Genomic DNA, 16,493 nt, shown 5'->3' on the forward strand with positions numbered 1-16,493 from the left:
CAATTCTTTGTAGAAAGAGCATTTCACACCATGGCAAACTGTTTTAGAAACAAGACATACTAATACACCTAAGTCTTTATTTATTTGGCTCTAAGAAGAATTTGCATGAAAATGAGCCTGTGTGGCAGGTACAGAACGTACTGTAACAGCACCAGAGAGGAATGCTCTCTGCTCTACAGAGCCTCAGTGTTTTCATACATACATGTGACTTTAGTAATAAAACCAGAGTCCAGGAAAAAAGGAGCCCTTTAGGAAAAAATCAGTTTAGAGTGACTTTTCAAATTGACCATTCCTTCTCATATACTTAAATTCAAATAACGGATACATTCACAGGCCCAAATGTTGGCATAGAATAAAATCATGTTCATTTATTTTTTCTGCATCTTAGAATTAGAAGGCATAAAATTAAATACGTTGAATGTAATAAATTCATCCATACAAGTGCAAGTCTCCAGCTATAATGCATTTTATGGCATATTTATCATTTAAAAAAATGTACCAATAAATCAAAAAAGAGGGAGTATGTCCATTTAACCTTTATTTAAGTGTATGTAGGAGGTCTTCAGAAATCAAAGATGAGCATGAAGATATGGCCAAACATAAAATCTATCAAATTCAGTGAAAAGTTGCTGACTTTAAATAGTAGTTGTAAGAATGACCAATATATATTCTTTGTTAACAACCCCTCACTCTACAGTAAAAAAAAAAAAAACAAAATAAACATTCAGTAAACATTCTTTCCTAAGGTAGTTTCCCTTATATATCAGTGATTTATCCATTTCTTTGTATACACAAATTTGTTGAACATACCAATCAGTGGTTCTCACAATTGAAAAATAAAAGCACAAAAAAGTTTACACTCTTGTACAGGTAAAGAAAAGATCACCTTGAATTAAACTGGATCTCCTTAAGGGCATAGTATAGTTTCAGTTTCAATAACTATTACATAATTAGTTTCTTACATACAAATATTGACATATTTGGCTTGTGCTTCAAAGCCTTTGTGTCTGTGAAGTCCACGTCAATGCAGCTCATAATTTGAAGTCACTGGGGAGGTCTTTACTGCTGCTGAGTTTGACCTGATCATGCATTAGAGTCTCCTCAGCACCTGCTGTAGCACTGCACATCTCCGAGGCATCATCAGCATCGGGGTCCAAGCCTTCGGGACAGGGAAGTTTTAGCAGCTCTTCCCGGAGCTGAGCAGTGTGACGCTATATAGGGGAAAATGAGCGATATAAGAATTACTAACCCTGATATTCTAACATAACATCATTTGAGGGAGGCACTGAGTTTAAAACAAAACCCAAAGTATTAGGCCTACAAATATTTATTGAGCACCTTCCTTATGTTAGCTACTGTAAGAAGCAGTGAACAAAATGGGCAAAAACCTCTAACCTCAAAATAACTGATGTTGCTGAAAAGCCCTGAGTAGCATGCGCACAGCTCCTACCCATGCCGCCTACCCGGGTAGGAGAGAGAGCATTACTGATGATTTGTAAGATACCATTCACGTATGGTAGATACACTTTGAAATTACAGACAGTAACGTCTTGACTTATAATACATCTTGTCTCTGGCTAAATATTTTTTAAGATTGATTTTTTAAATTAATTAATTAACGAGAGAGAGAGAGAGCACGTGCGCGCACATGCGAGCAGATGCAGTGGGAGCGGCAGGCAGAGCAGGTAGAACAGGAAGAGGGAGAAGCAGACTCCCCGCTGAGCAAGGAGCCTGATGAGGGACTTGATCCCAGGAAGCAGGGATCATGACCTGAGCCCAAGGCAGATGCTTAACTGACTGAGCCATCCAGGCATCCCTCTGGCTAAATATTTTTGACAGAAAGTCCATAAATGAAAATAAACCCACCATTATTTTACTGAATACAAACAAATATTCATCAGGTACCAGGTCTTGTGTAGGACATCTGCAAAATGTTTTACACTAATAGTCTCACGTAATGCTCAGAAAAAGCCTTAGAAACAATTTTATTTATTTTTAATTTTTTTGACATATATTATTAGTTTTAGGGGTACAGGTCTGTGATTCATCAGTCTTACACAATTCACAGTGCTCACCATAGTACTAACCCTCCCCAATTTCCATCACCCAGCCACCCCATCCCTCCCACCCCCCTCCACTCCAGCAACCCTCAGTTACAATTTTATCATCCTATTTTTTTTTTTCGTAAGTAGGCTCCATGCCCAGTGTGCAGCCCAACACAGGGCTCAAACTCATGACCTGAGCTGAGATCAAGTCGGACGCTTAACCAACTGAGCCACCTGGGTGCCCCCCTAAATTTTTTTTCTAATTTAAGCAAGTGAAAAAGAAGAACCAGAGAGATTATATAATTTTGTATTCTACCATTTAGAGAAAGATGTAGAGATATTAACAGAGGGGATAGTTGTCTATAAATATTAATTTTTGGTTTATAATTTTCTATTGGGAGAGAGATGACCTCAAGTATCACACCAGGGCTTTGAAAATTAACTAACCAATGTTTACAGAACAATTTTTATATATGAGACACTGTGTTCAACACTGACAATATAAAAGCAATGAGTAAAATAAGGAAGATATAATCTCTGACTTCACAGAGACTAAATTTGGGTTGGAGGTCTAAGACCTATAAACAAGATAATAACATCTACACACTTGTAGCCATATGTAAGGTTTCAAAACATATTAACACGCTGGTTAACTCGTAATTTCTCTAGCTCCAATTTCCCTTCCCCTGTGGACAACAGGAGAAAACATTAGGGAAGGAGAAAGAAAAATTTGACAATTATAAAGGCTTAGCTGAGGTGGAATCCTATGTCTTTATTGTGGGATTATTAAGCCAAGATGCTGCATATGTTTCTCAAGTAGCACTCAGCAGCGAAGGTATAGTTGGGATGACAGAAATTTGGGCTGATTCAGGGATAGAGATTTCCAGGCCTGAGCGACACAGAAATAACAGAGCAAAAGAATCTGAGATATAAGCAAGACGCCAACTGACATAGCAAAGCCAAAGAAGGGTGGACTTTCGTCACTAAGGTTTTGTTTAAAAGAAAGAGCTATCTAAACACAGGTTTGGGGAAGATCGATTTGGTTATGGACTACAGAAAGAACTAGAAGGGGAGAACTAAGTCCAAGGAAGCTGGTCAAACAGACTAAGCTGTGGGAACTGAAAAGAAATAATGGGGAGAGGGGAGGCAGCCTCCCCCCGAAGGCAGCAATGATAAGACCTAGTACTGACCAAGTATACTAGATGAAGGAGGAGTGAAATAGTATCTGAAGATTTTAAGACAGAGAAAAATGATTTAAATGAAAAATATAGGGCGCCTGGGTGGCTCAATCACTTAAACGACCGACTCTTGTGTGTTTTAACACACAGAGGGTATTATAGAAGCTTAAACTGAAGTGATCTATAAGTCAAAGCAGGTTTCCATAAAGTTAAATTTAAGCTACAGATGAATGGCAGTGAGCTAGCAAGAGCAGGTGAAAATGAGAGTAAAGGCCTGGAGGGGAGAGTTGAGGGAGCAGAGAGAGGAGCCGGGGTCACTGGTGTGGAGAACTGGGTGTGGGGACCTTGGGTAGAATGAAAAGTAAACTGCAAAAGAGAAAAGGGAAAAGAATAAAAAAAGTCATTCACAGAGCACATGTTGTTGTCAACATCCTTTTTAGGAAGTGTCAACTCATTGTCAAAAATTGATGGCCCTTTTCTACAGACTTAACTATGGCTCTGTCAATGACTACAACTCTTCTTGTGAAGCCGCCAGCAGGGCTCCTGTTAGGACGGCTTACTCACCTTGAGGGCTGCGGCGTGGTGAGACATAGTTCTGCCCACCCGCTTATCACTGCTGTACTGCTGGATGTCCGCAATCCACTCCTCACACTGGGCCATGATCTCAACTCTTTTCAAGTAAAAGTGTTTGTGTATAACCTTGAGAATAAAACAGCCAAGGCAACAAAAGGTGTTTGGGTCAGAATTTACAAAGAAATGAAATTTAAAAGACAATCGCAACGTTTTTGTCTCCACAAAACTCAGTTTAGTGAATTTTACATTAACAGGGAGGAATCAGGCTAATGACATCAGCTGATGTGAAATGCCCAGCTCTACAGGAGAAAACAATGCCCAAGATAAACCAGACATTCAAACAGTTAATCCTATCAGAGAGAATAAAGACAAATACAATGTAACATATTCACAAGGTGAGCAGTGTAAATAAATAACCAGGAGAAAATAATTAGGAGGGTACTGACAACAGAAAAACTGGCAAATTTTCAACCTTTAAAAGAGAACTCTATAAATACCTAAATAACTAAAGACATTCCAAATGTCAAAGATATTGATACAGAAATCAGAACAGAGCCCTAAAAACAGGCGCTATTACTACTTTGTTAATTTTATCTTCTGGTTAATTTATAGTTAAGATCATATTTTGTAACATTAACTTTCCTTGTCTGTTTGAGAGTGAGCGAGCACACGTGCAAGGAGGCTTCCTGTGCGTGGACTGGAGGGAGGGGCAGAGGCAGACGGACAGAGAGTCTTAAGCAGGCTCCATGCCCAGTGCGAAACCCCATGTGGGGCTCCATCTCACAACTCTGAGATCGAAACCAAGAGCCACCCAGGCGCCCCAAAGGTAACCTTCCTTGTAATAACTGTGGTTTTTACATGCAACTTAAAAAATTCTCTTTGAAAAATTAGAATTTCTTCCTTCCTGTGTAAGCAGTAGGAGTCTACTTCTGACATATTTAAGTTAGAAAATAGATCAATTTGGAAATGTATCAATTAAAAAATACTATTCTGGGGGCGCCCCCTATCCTGACTTCTTTAAGCATGTTAGTTTTACTCATTTCTGAACTTTTTATAAAAGGAATCATGAAATGTACTTGTTTATGCTTGGCTTCTTATATTGTAGTCATGATATTTGTCCACACTAACGTGCATAGCCGTTCATTCATGCTGCTGTATTCCATTTTATGAATATTCCATAATTTGCCTATTCATTCTTTTGATAGACAAGTGAACTGTTTCCAGTTTTTGACAGTTACGAATAATGTTATGAACATTCTCTATACCCAGTTTCTAGGAAGCACATACCAAGTAGTAGAACTGCTAGTCACTTAGCATATATTCAGCTGATCAGATTCTGCTAAAGAGTTTTCCAAAGCGGCTCTACTGATTTATATTCCCATCAGAAGTGCATCAGAGTTTCAGTTGCTGCACATCCTAACATTTGGTACCAAAAGCCTTTAAATTCCTAGATATGCCAAAGAGTTAGAAAGGGGCCAGACAATGTGGGGCTTTGTAGGCCACGGTAAGGACGTTGGGTTTTCTTCTTCATATAATGGGAAGTCAATGGAGACGATGAGATTATGTGTGGTAATCTCTGCAGAAGGACAGGAGTGGAAGCAGGAAGACTGGTGAGGAAACTACTTCAAATATCCAAGCAAGAGGTAGGTAACAGTGGCTTGAAATAGGTTGGTAATGGCCAAGATGGTTTTAACCACCGTATTTTCATTATGTTTTGAAGGGTGGAGCCCAACAGGATTTGTCATTAGACTGAACGTGTTATGTAAGAAAAAGAATCAAGTCACAGGGGGTACAGGTTTGGGACTTAGATGATAGTGCTTTTACTGAGAGAGGGAGGGAAGTAAGGAAGAATATAATCATATTGGCATGCGTGGGTGGCTCAGTCGGTTAAGTGTCTGCCTTCGGCTCAGGTCATGATCCCAGGGTCCTGGGATCGAGCCCCGCATCGGGCTCCCTGCTCAGCGGGGAGCCTGCTTCTCCCTCTGCTGCTCCCCCTGCTTGTGCTCTCTCTCTTTCTCTCTCGCCCTCTGACAAATAAAGAAAATCTTTAAAAACAAACAAAAGAATACAATCATATTTTAGGAAGATTATGGAGAGACAATTAACCAAAGGGAGAGTCACTTTTCAGGTGGTGAAATAAAAGCACTTGTGAATATCAAGACAGGTTTCAGAAACTTACTAAGTCCAACTTTTTCCTAAAGGAAAGAAAATATCTTCTCTTCAATATTCACACACGGATATTAGTATAAGGGCAAAGTTTCTATTTGTAAGACAACTTTAGAAAGTACCTTGACCTCTAATAAAAAATAATATTTTTATGAGAACTACTTTAAAAACACAGTTCGCTAGTAGAATGGTAACTGTTAAAAATAAGAAATTAAAAAATTGTCCCAAAATATAGTCAGATGCCTTGTAGGAAGTAGGTGGTTTTAAAATTCACCTCTATTATATTATTACTCATCTTTTATGATTAAAAGTATAGTTAAGTTTAGTATACCACAGACTATCTAAATATAAAGGCAGGTACAATACTAATAAACAATATTCTATAATGCCTTTAATAATTTCATTAATTTTATTGAACATACCTCTTTAAAGCACGGTGAAGGGTTTCTGATTTGTTCTAGCATTGCCCACTTAACCGTTGCTTGTCTAATGTTTCCATCATATTCTCGAGAACTCTGTGTGCCACTGGGAGTGCCTCTGGACCGTTCATATCCTGGTTCATTAAAATAAGGCTCAGCTACTAATATAAGGGACTGAACAGACACCAACACCTGAGGAACAAAGAAATAAAGACAAATTATAATGGGACATTTTTATTACCAGTAAACTGATATCTTTTAATATGTGCTTCCACGTATTTTTATCACCATAGAATTGATGTTAATCATTAGGACACTGGAATACTGTATTATTATTATGTTTTTAAGATTTTATTTATTTATTTGACAGAGAGAGAGACACCGAGAGAGGGAACACAAGCAGGGGGAGTGGGAGAGGGAGAAGCAGGCTTCCTGCCGAACAGGGAGCCCGATGTGGGGCTCCGTCGCAGGACCCTGGGATCATAACCTCAGCTGAAGGCAGACGTTTAACGACTGAGCCACCCAGGCGCCTCTGAAATACTGTATTATTAAAAGCAAAATTAAAATAGGTACAGTAGTGGGGCACCTGGGTGGCTCAGTCGGTTAAAGTATCTGCCTTTGGCCCAGGTCATGATCCCAGGGTTCTGGAAACGAGTCCCATATCAGGCTCCCTGCTCAGCGGGGAGCCTGCTTCTCCCTCTGCCCTCTCCCCGCCCCCCACCCCACTCATGCTCTCTCTTTTCCTTGCAAAAATAAATACAAAAAATCTTTTAAAAAAACAGGTACAATAGACTCATAATATTTGTATATCTTATATTTTATATTCTTGAATCCTTGAAAAAAACAGAACTAAAGATATTTCCTGAAACTGCTATAAAAACATTTATTTATAAACATCCCACACCAATTTAAACATTATTGTGCTCTAACTGTCCTGACTCTCAAAGAGCATAATGGTAACCATGCACTCTTAATAATACTCACTTGTAGGAAAAACGAGCCAAGACGCAACCTTTATTTTTACTCCAAGGAAAATAAATACTTTTTATTTTTATTTATTTATTTATTTTTAAAGATTTTATTTATTTATTTGAGACAGAGAGCACATGAGAGGGGGAAGGGTCAGAGGGAGAAGCAGGCTCCCTGCCGAGCAGGGAGCCCGATGCGGGAGTTGATCCAGGGACTCCAGGATCATGACCTGAGCCGAAGGCAGTCGCTTAACCAACTGAGCCACCCAGGCGCCCAATAAATACTTTTTAAAGGCATCTTGTATTTGCCTTTTTTTAATAACTTTTTTTTTTTTAAGATTTTATTTATTTATTTGAGAGAGAGAGATAGCGAGAGCAGGAACACAAGCAGGGGGAATGAGAGAGGGAGAAGCAGGCTTTCCGGTGAGCAGGGAGCCCGATGTGGGGCTCGATCCCAGGACCCTGGGATCATGACCTGAGCCGAAGGCAGACGCTTAACGACTGAGCCAGCCAGGCGCCCTTGTATTTGCCTTTTTAAAAAAGATTTATTTCTTTTAGAGAGAGAGAGAGAGCACAAGTGTTGAGGGGCAAAGGGAAAGGGAGAGAGAATCTCAAGCATACTCTGTGCTGAGCGTAAAGCCGGACGTGGGGCTTGATCTCACAACCCTGAGATCACGAACTGAGCCAAAACCAAGATTCGGATGTTTAATCAACTGCTCCACTCAGGTTCCCCTGCTTTTTAAAACATACACCACTTTGGGGGACACCTGGGTGACTCAGTAGGTTAAGCAGCTGCCTTCGGCTTAGGTTGTGTTCTCAGGGTCCTGGGATCGAGCCCCACGTCCGGCTCCCTGCTCAGCGGAGAGCCTGCCTCTCCCTCTCCCTCTGCCTGCCACTCTGCCCACTTGTGCTCTCTCTCTGTAAAATAAATAAATAAAATCTTAAGAAAAACCAAACAAACATACACCACTTTGGAAGTATACAAATGCTACTTTATTTTTCTTCAGTGAACTCAGCTATGTAGGAGTCATAACATTCATTTTATGGAATTTTCTGGAAACTTGGATTATCTGACTTATTTACTCATTTTATTCACAGCACACTTTACTGTAGCCATAAAACTGGGCATGAAAAAAACAGTAAATTAAGAAATCCTTGGAAGGAAAAGATTTCTCTTTTTTAAAAGGAATTGATTTTCAATATTAAAAATTATCTAGCTCTGAGAACAATGTAAAATATTTAAGTCAGAGACCACAGTAAGCAGAATAACTTACCCCTTCAGAACCTATTTTTTGGTCATCTGTAAATGAAGGTAACAACTACTTAAAGAATGGCTGTGAGAATTAAATAAACTTTCATTGGGAGTTAAGCAGTAGTGCTCATTAAGTTTAATTTAGCCACAGTGGCTATTCTTTCTTGGAGTAAAAATAACAGCAGGCATCCACAAAACAGCATAATGTAAAACAAAATCATTTCTACTCTGAAAATAGTCTTTTTACTTAATGTAACATGGGCCTGCAGAAAAGCAGTCAGCATGAGTTCCATTTTTTTTTTTTAAAGATTTTATTTATTTATATAACAGAGAGAGACAGCGAGAGAGGGAACACAAGCAGGGGGAGTGAGAGAGGGAGAAGCAGGCTTCCCACCGAGCAGGGAGCCTGACATGGGGCTCGACCCCACCGAGCAGGGAGCCTGACATGGGGCTCGACCCCAAGGACCCTGGGATCATGACCTGAGCCGAAGGCAGCCGCTTAACCGAGCCACCCAGGTGCCCCATCATGAGTTCCATCTTGATCAATAAAACTTAAAAGAGCTACCTGGATCAAACCAAAATATGATGTTTATCATAGCTACATCTGGATAAAGTGTTAAGAATATGAGCTGACAATGAATAACAGAAAAACACCCATTACATAGCATAGTATATTAATATACATATAGCTACATTTAAGTTAATAATAAACAACATATTTTCATTCTATAATATAGGTTCCCTGATTCCTAGTCAATCCTTTGATACTTTAACAAAGTCAAGAGTTACAGACTTTTTATTCATAAGCTGAATTTACAGTCCCTCCCCTCTTCAGTTTTATATTAGTATCCACAAAAGTGCAAGAAGTTTTCATTATCATTTGTTTGGAACTGACCAAATCAAGAACCACGTAACAGCTTCCTTTCACTATCTGTGTGAAAACAAAAATTTTAAAGCTGTTGGATGGTCTTCTACCAGGCCACTGAACTAGTCAGCAATCAAGTCTCCTACAATTTTATATATTCATTTGGTCACTTTATTCCTACCACTATCCATTCTTGTGACTCAAACTTATCTTATCCTTAGACTATCCACTAATTTGCCATATTCCTCCTTCTACCCCACATCCCTTAGGAATTATCAACTTTTGATTTCCTGTATTTTCATGTTGTATCTAAAATTTTATTATGGATATTTCAAACATAGGAAAGCACAGAGTATGTAATCCAAAATACTAATTTGCAACAAGAAACTCTATTAGAAGAAATAATAACATCTTTGGTGTGAGGGAAACACTCTTAATTAGTAAAATGCTTTTAGCCTTTTAAAATAGTAAGTACCTGCCTCTGGAAAATTATGCTGCTATTGAGTAGGACTGTAAACAGTGGATGATTTCCAGAACTTTCCATTTTAAGAAAAATTGTTTCAGGGGAGCCTGGGTGGCTCAGTTAAGCGTCTACCTTCAGCTCAGGTCATGATCTCAGGGTCCTGGGACTGAGCCCAACATCTGGCTCCCTGCTCAGCGGGGAGTCTGCTTCTCCCTCTCCCTCTGCTCCCCGTCCCCACCACTCATGCTCACTCTCTTGCTTGTTCTCACTCTCAAATAAATAAAATCTTTAAAAAAAAAAGAAAAAGAAAAATGGTTTCATATATATATATAACAATTATATATATACAAAAATGCTTGTTTTATATATATATATATATATAACAATTTTATTTATATATTTGAGAGAGAGACAGAGAGAGCACAGCAGGGGGAGGAGGAGAGGCAGAGGTATAAGCAGACTCCCTGCTGAGACACGGGGCTTGATCCCAGGAACCTGGGATTAAGACCTGAGCTGAAGTCAGACGCTTAACTGACTGAGCCACCCAGGTGCCCCAATGGTAATATCTATTATAAATGGTTGATTACATGAACCATAAATTATCTTTAACTCCTCTTGCATATGACATCTTTATTAACATCCAACTGGATGAAACTATTCACAAGGCATTATAATAGGTATTTTAAGTACATTATAGCAACATTAAAAACTAGTTATAGCAATGCTAAAATTTGGTGCTACTGTAACAATTCTGATGAAAGTTTTAATGAATAAGACTTTTGATTTTAAATTGTGTTAATAGTTAAGACAATTACTACGTTACTGATGGATATGAGACCTATGGCATAAGACTACCATATGTGATATTTTTATACAAATAACCATTATTCTTTTAAGAATTTCACTACAGAGAAACCAAGCAACTCTAATAAAGCTTGCCACTGTTCAAAATATCTTGGAATTGTTTTTAATTGTATATAACCTTCAGAAACTTTTTGTGGAATATTTTCAATCTGGCAAAAGTACTTTTATCCTTTGTGCACATGTAATAAATAAAAAGGTAAAACAATGTTGGTTCCCAAAATCTAACCAAGAAGAAAATTAAGTAATTTTCCCTGATCCTCCCTAGTTTGCCCCTGAAGAAAGTTTCTAACAGAGCACAAAGAGCAATATTTTCCTGCCTGCATGCATTTATTTCTTGTATAATATATAATAAAAGAACCTCACAAAGAGACCAGTATTTCTTAGGACAGATGCAAAAATCCTCAAACAAAATGCTAGCAAACTGAATCCAGTAATATATAAAAAGAATTATATACCAAGAGACCAAGTGGATTTATCCCAGGAATGCAAGGTTGGTCTAACACCCCAAAATTAGTATAATACATTGTATTAATAAAATTTAAAAAATAGTAGAATCATTTCAACAGATGCAGAGAAAGTATCTGATAAAATCCAACATCCATTTGTAATAAAAATACTCAGTAAGCCAGGAATAAAGAGGAATGTCCTCAACCTGATGAAGAGAATTTATGAAAAACTCACAGGTAACATGACACTCAATGGGGAAAGACTGAAAGCTTTCCTCCCTAAGATCTGGAGGAAGACCAGGCTATTCACTTCTGCACAGAAAAGAGAGCCTCCTCTTGCTCCTGCCCAAGTCAGTTTGTCACAGATCTGAAAACCTAGACTCAGGAAACTATCTAAAATAAAGAGAATGTCATATAGTAACTGTTATCATTTATAAAACTAAAAAAATCAGAAATGAAATATTTAGTCAATAATGGAGAAACAGTTCAATTACAGTATATGAACTCAAAAGATTATTAATTATAAAAACATAACTTGGAAAAATGGATATGCTCTAATGTTAAGTGAACAGAACAATGTACAAATGATGTATCTAATATGTTAATTATCATTCTGTGAACTATGTATACAACAACAGCAACAAAAAAACCCTAAAGGGAATATACAGAAAATTTTTATGTATGGGTACTTAAGTTTCCAAACTTGTAAAATTTAAATCCCTGAGCATAAGTTGCTTTATTTCACAGATTTTGGGTATATATTAGGTATACAGGCAATATAAAAGTTAAAAGCAAATTAAATTTTAAAATAAAAAACTTTGAAAATTATAAATTTATTTTTTAAATTATATAATTTCAACAAAAAATTCAATTCTCAGCTAAGTCTAATTTACTTTATGAAAAATACGGTATCTCTGAATTTCCTTTTGTAGTAAAACTTGTCATAAGCTTAGTTCGTGTTGACAAGAGTAATATACACGTAAAAAAATATTTTAAAGTATTTATTTATTTATTTATTTATTTATTTGAGAGAGAGAGCGAGCACAAGAGGGGGGAGCGGGAGAGGGAGAAGCAGACTCCCCGCTGAGCAGGGAGCCCGATGCGGGACTCGATCCTGGGACTCCAGGATCATGACCTGAGCCGAAGGCAGTCGCCCAACCAACTGAGCCACCCAGGCGCCCCTATTTTAAAGTTTTTGGACTAGAATTGAAATAATCACTTCTAAAATGAAGTAGTACTTGGGAGGAATATTCTAGTAACTTTCTTATAGTTCTCTGCATGAATCATCTAACTTCTTTTTTCTTGGTCTCAAGATTAACAAAAAGGAAAAAATTATTGGTACTATTTTCTTTTTTTTAAAGATTTTATTTATTTATTTGACAGAGAGAGAGAGCATGCACAAGCAAGGGGAGCAGCAAGCAACAGGCAGAGGGAGAGGGAGAAGCAGGCTCCCCGCTGAGCAGGGAGCCGGATATGGGGCTCAATCCCAGGACCTTGGGATCCTGACCAGAGCTGAAGTAAGACGCTTAACCAACTGAGCCACCCAGGTGCCCCTTGGCACTATTTTCTTAATTCATGAGGATACTGCAAAGTCTTTCCAGAGAACCAAAAAAGTGACATCCTAAGGAATTATTTTTCATATCTTCTTTCACCAAATTCAAAATAAGAGTGTAGAAAAAGAATCTTTTCAGGGTAGGCTTAGCTGGAGATAATTTATGGTGGTTTCTCTTAAACTCTAAACTTTAAATGTGAGTTTAAACTATTATGAGCAGTAATGATTTGTTTCTGCTTCCTCAATAAACAAGCAAAAAAGTTAATTCATGTTATTAACATGCTTACCTGTTCATCTCTTAGCTGGGATTCTTAACTATGGAGGTAAAGCCTCAACAAAAAGCATTTGATGGGCTATAAAACATATTATGTGCTCAAGTGGTATGTGGAAATTAATTTCCAAAATTCAAGACTATGAAATATGTGTGTCAAATGCTCTGCAAAATAAGAACTTCAAATCCCAAGTTTTATGAATTCTAGGACAGTGCTTCTGAACCTCAGATGAGTCCCATTATTAAGGAGATTACAGAAAAACAGTATTATATGTGGAAGAAAATGTAATACTAGTAGTTTAGTAATTCTACTCACATGAGTTTAAACCCTGTAAGTGACTGGGAGATGGGAGAAAATTATGTCTTACGTTATCTTTTTGCACCATAGTGTACTTTAAGGGCAACTTGGGAATTTTGTTAAAGGTAATTTTGGCAAAGTGCAACTTTTGTCTTATGCCCTAACTTAAGATTCTAAACTCCAGATGAGACAAGACTCATTGTACCTACTGCTCACCTATAAGCTATTTAGGATAGCTTTTTTGGTTTACTATGTTTATTCTTGGTCACTAAAACCAATTTTTAAAAAAATATAGATAGTTCTTTATTTTCTAAGTGAAACTCAGAGAAATGTGTTTACTTGCAAAAAGCTTGAGGTCTGAGGATTCCACTTCTCTTCTGGTCTTCCATGCCACGTATTTAAGATGCTTAAACAAACCTGAGGAAGAAGGGAAGAAAGCATAAACAGAATTGAGTGGTTTTTTTTTTTTTTAAGATTTTATTTATTTATTTGACAGAGAGAAAGACAGTGAGAGAGGGAACACAAGCAGGGGGAGTGGGAGAAGGAGAAGCAGACTCCCCGCCGAGCAGGGAGCCCGATGCGGGGCTCGATCCCAGAACCCTGGGATCATGACCTGAGCCGAAGGCAGACGCTTAACGACTGAGCCACCCAGGCGCCCCCAGAATTGAGTGCTTTTTAAAAGCAAACTGCCACAACTAGAAGCAAAACTGAAATGCTATCATGTCACAGTATCTCAGTTTTACGTCCCCCAGCAAAACACTAAGGGTCAGTCTGTTAGAACAAACTGGCATCTTCAGATGCAATCCAAATCTGTATGGCATTACAATTCCTTCATAATGAAAAATAACTCTTTGCCAAACCTTTTTTTTTTTAAGATTTTATTTATTTGACAGAGAGAGACAACGAGAGAGGGAACACAGCCAGGAGAGTAGGAGAGGGAGAAGCAGGCCTCCCGCTGAGCAGGGAAACCGATGTGGGGCTTGATCCCAGGACCCTGGGATTAGGACCTGAGCCGAAAGCACACATTTAATGACTGAGCCACCCAGGCGCCCCTTTGCCAAACCTTTTAAAAAAAATTTTCAGTGGGATAAAGTAGTACCATTATACATTAAAAAAATCTCTCTTGGGGTGCCTGGGTAGCTCAGTTGGTTAAGTGTTTGCCTTCGGCTCAGGTCATGATCTCATGGTCCTGGGATCAAGCCCAGCAACGGGCTCCCTGCTCAGCAGGGAGTCTGCTTCTCCCCCTGCTTGTGCTCTCTCTCTCTCAAATAAATAAATAAAAATCTTTAAAAAAAAATCTCTCTCAAAATTTTGTAAATTTCCAAATGGATATGGTTTAATAGAAGGGATCTTGATTTCCTATTTGCCTCTACATTCAATTTGTTACAATATATTGTTTAGGTGAAGTATATGGAAAAATCTAGCTTCACATAAACATGAAGTTGGAAGGAGGAGGACTCAAAGACCCCCTGCAAGGGCCTTGAGGATCTATCTGCTGGGTTCCTCAGAACAAACTTCACAACACAGATACTTGTTCACTCAGACAGCAAGAATGAACTCAAACTATCTGCCAAACAGAGGTTAAGAGGTCATTCTGGGAGAAACAGAACTGGGGACATTTTATCTATACTTGTAAACTAACAATTTCATATAATGGGCAACAGACTTGGCAAATAAGTGGTCCTTAATAAAGCTGAGAAGTCCATCTCCTTGCTCTTCCTGCAATCGTTCTGTGATAGCAATATGCAAAATATACTAATTCATTTAGGACATAATTTCATTAGTAATTTTTTCTTATTTTTTATATTTTTTATTTTTTTAAAGATTTTATTTATTTATTTGACAGAGAAAGACACAGTGAGAGAGGGAACACAAACAGAGGGAGTGGGAGAGGGAGAAGCAGACTTCCGCCGAGCAGGGAGCCCAATGCGGGGCTCGATCCCAGGACCCTGGGATCATGACCTGAGCTAAAGACAGATACTTAACGACTGAGCCACCCAGGCACCCCAATAATTTTTTTTTGAAGATTTTATTTATTTATTTGACGGAAAGAGACACAGTGAGAGAGGGAACACAAACAGGGGTAGTGGAAGAGGGAGAAGCAGGCTTCCCGCAGAGCAGGGAGCCCAACTCGGGGCTCAATCCCAAGACCCTGGGATCATGACCTGAGCCGAAGGCAGATGCTTAACGGCTGAGCCACCCAGGCGCCCGTCATTAATAATTTTAAGAGACTTGTACCTTAACAGCTTTGTACACCATTACTTAAGGTACTGTCAAACACTTCATTTTTAGAGCATCCCCGTGACTACCAATGGCAGGTATTCTTACCCCTACCTAGAGATCTGGAATCCAAGTCTTCTTTTTTCTTTTTTTTTTGGTGAAAGGGAGAGAGAGGGGGACAGAGGGAGAGGGAGAATCTTAAGCAGGCTCCATACCCAGTAAGGAGCCTGATGAGGGGCTCGATCTCATGACCCTGAGATCATGATCTGAGCAGAAACCAAGAGTCCGACGTTTAAATGACTGAGCCACCCAGGAACCCTTATGCCATTAAGTCTTAAGGAAGTAATTTCTTAAATAAATTTTAACATTTTACACTTAAACTCTTCAGATTCTAGTCTCTCTTCAGTAAAGTCAACATTGTTCTATCGTCTTCTCTGCTCAGTTATAAAAGACCCGTTCTTTGTTCTTCCAAAGCAACTAAGGTCTACCTCTGATTAAATCTCCTGCAATAAACTCACAAAGCAAATTCCAGTTTTATGATCTGAGTTTATGATGAAGACAAAACCAAGGGAAAACTTAGTTCACCTTTAATAAACCAGATCAACTTCAAGCACTTGCTCCTCTCATCATCAAAGTGTCTGCTTATGAAGTCTATCAATTTCTTCTGATCATCTAGTAATTTTTATTTTTATTTTTTTATTTTTTTATTTTTATTTTTTATTTTTTTTAAAGATTTTATTTATTTATTTGAGACAGAGAGAATGAGATACAGAGAGCATGAGAGGGAGGAGGGTCAGAGGGAGAAGCAGACTCCCCGCCGAGCAGGGAGCCCGATGCGGGACTCGATCCCGGGACTCCAGGATCATGACCTGAGCCGAAGGCAGTCGCTTAACCAACTGAGCCACCCAGGCGC

At 38.5% G+C, this 16,493-nt stretch overlaps 1 protein-coding gene across 1 annotated transcript in view; it reads right to left on the minus strand.

The window, feature by feature from the left end:
- Window positions 1-340: 340 nt before the first annotated feature.
- The window catches only part of BIRC6 (baculoviral IAP repeat containing 6), a 218,977-nt gene continuing 202,824 nt past the window's right edge, over window positions 341-16,493 (minus strand). Inside the window, exons 68-71 of the mRNA XM_081797299.1 lie at window positions 13,700-13,777; window positions 6,385-6,573; window positions 3,788-3,922; window positions 341-1,211 (exon numbers count right to left, since the gene is read on the minus strand). Coding sequence (XP_081653425.1) covers window positions 1,032-1,211; window positions 3,788-3,922; window positions 6,385-6,573; window positions 13,700-13,777 — 582 coding nt within the window. The 3' untranslated portion in view covers window positions 341-1,031. The remainder of the gene's footprint in view (window positions 1,212-3,787; window positions 3,923-6,384; window positions 6,574-13,699; window positions 13,778-16,493) is intronic.

Source organism: Leptonychotes weddellii, chromosome 10, assembly GCF_054177405.1.
Source record: "Leptonychotes weddellii isolate Sample4059 chromosome 10, ASM5417740v2, whole genome shotgun sequence".
Lineage (NCBI taxonomy): Eukaryota > Metazoa > Chordata > Mammalia > Carnivora > Phocidae > Leptonychotes > Leptonychotes weddellii.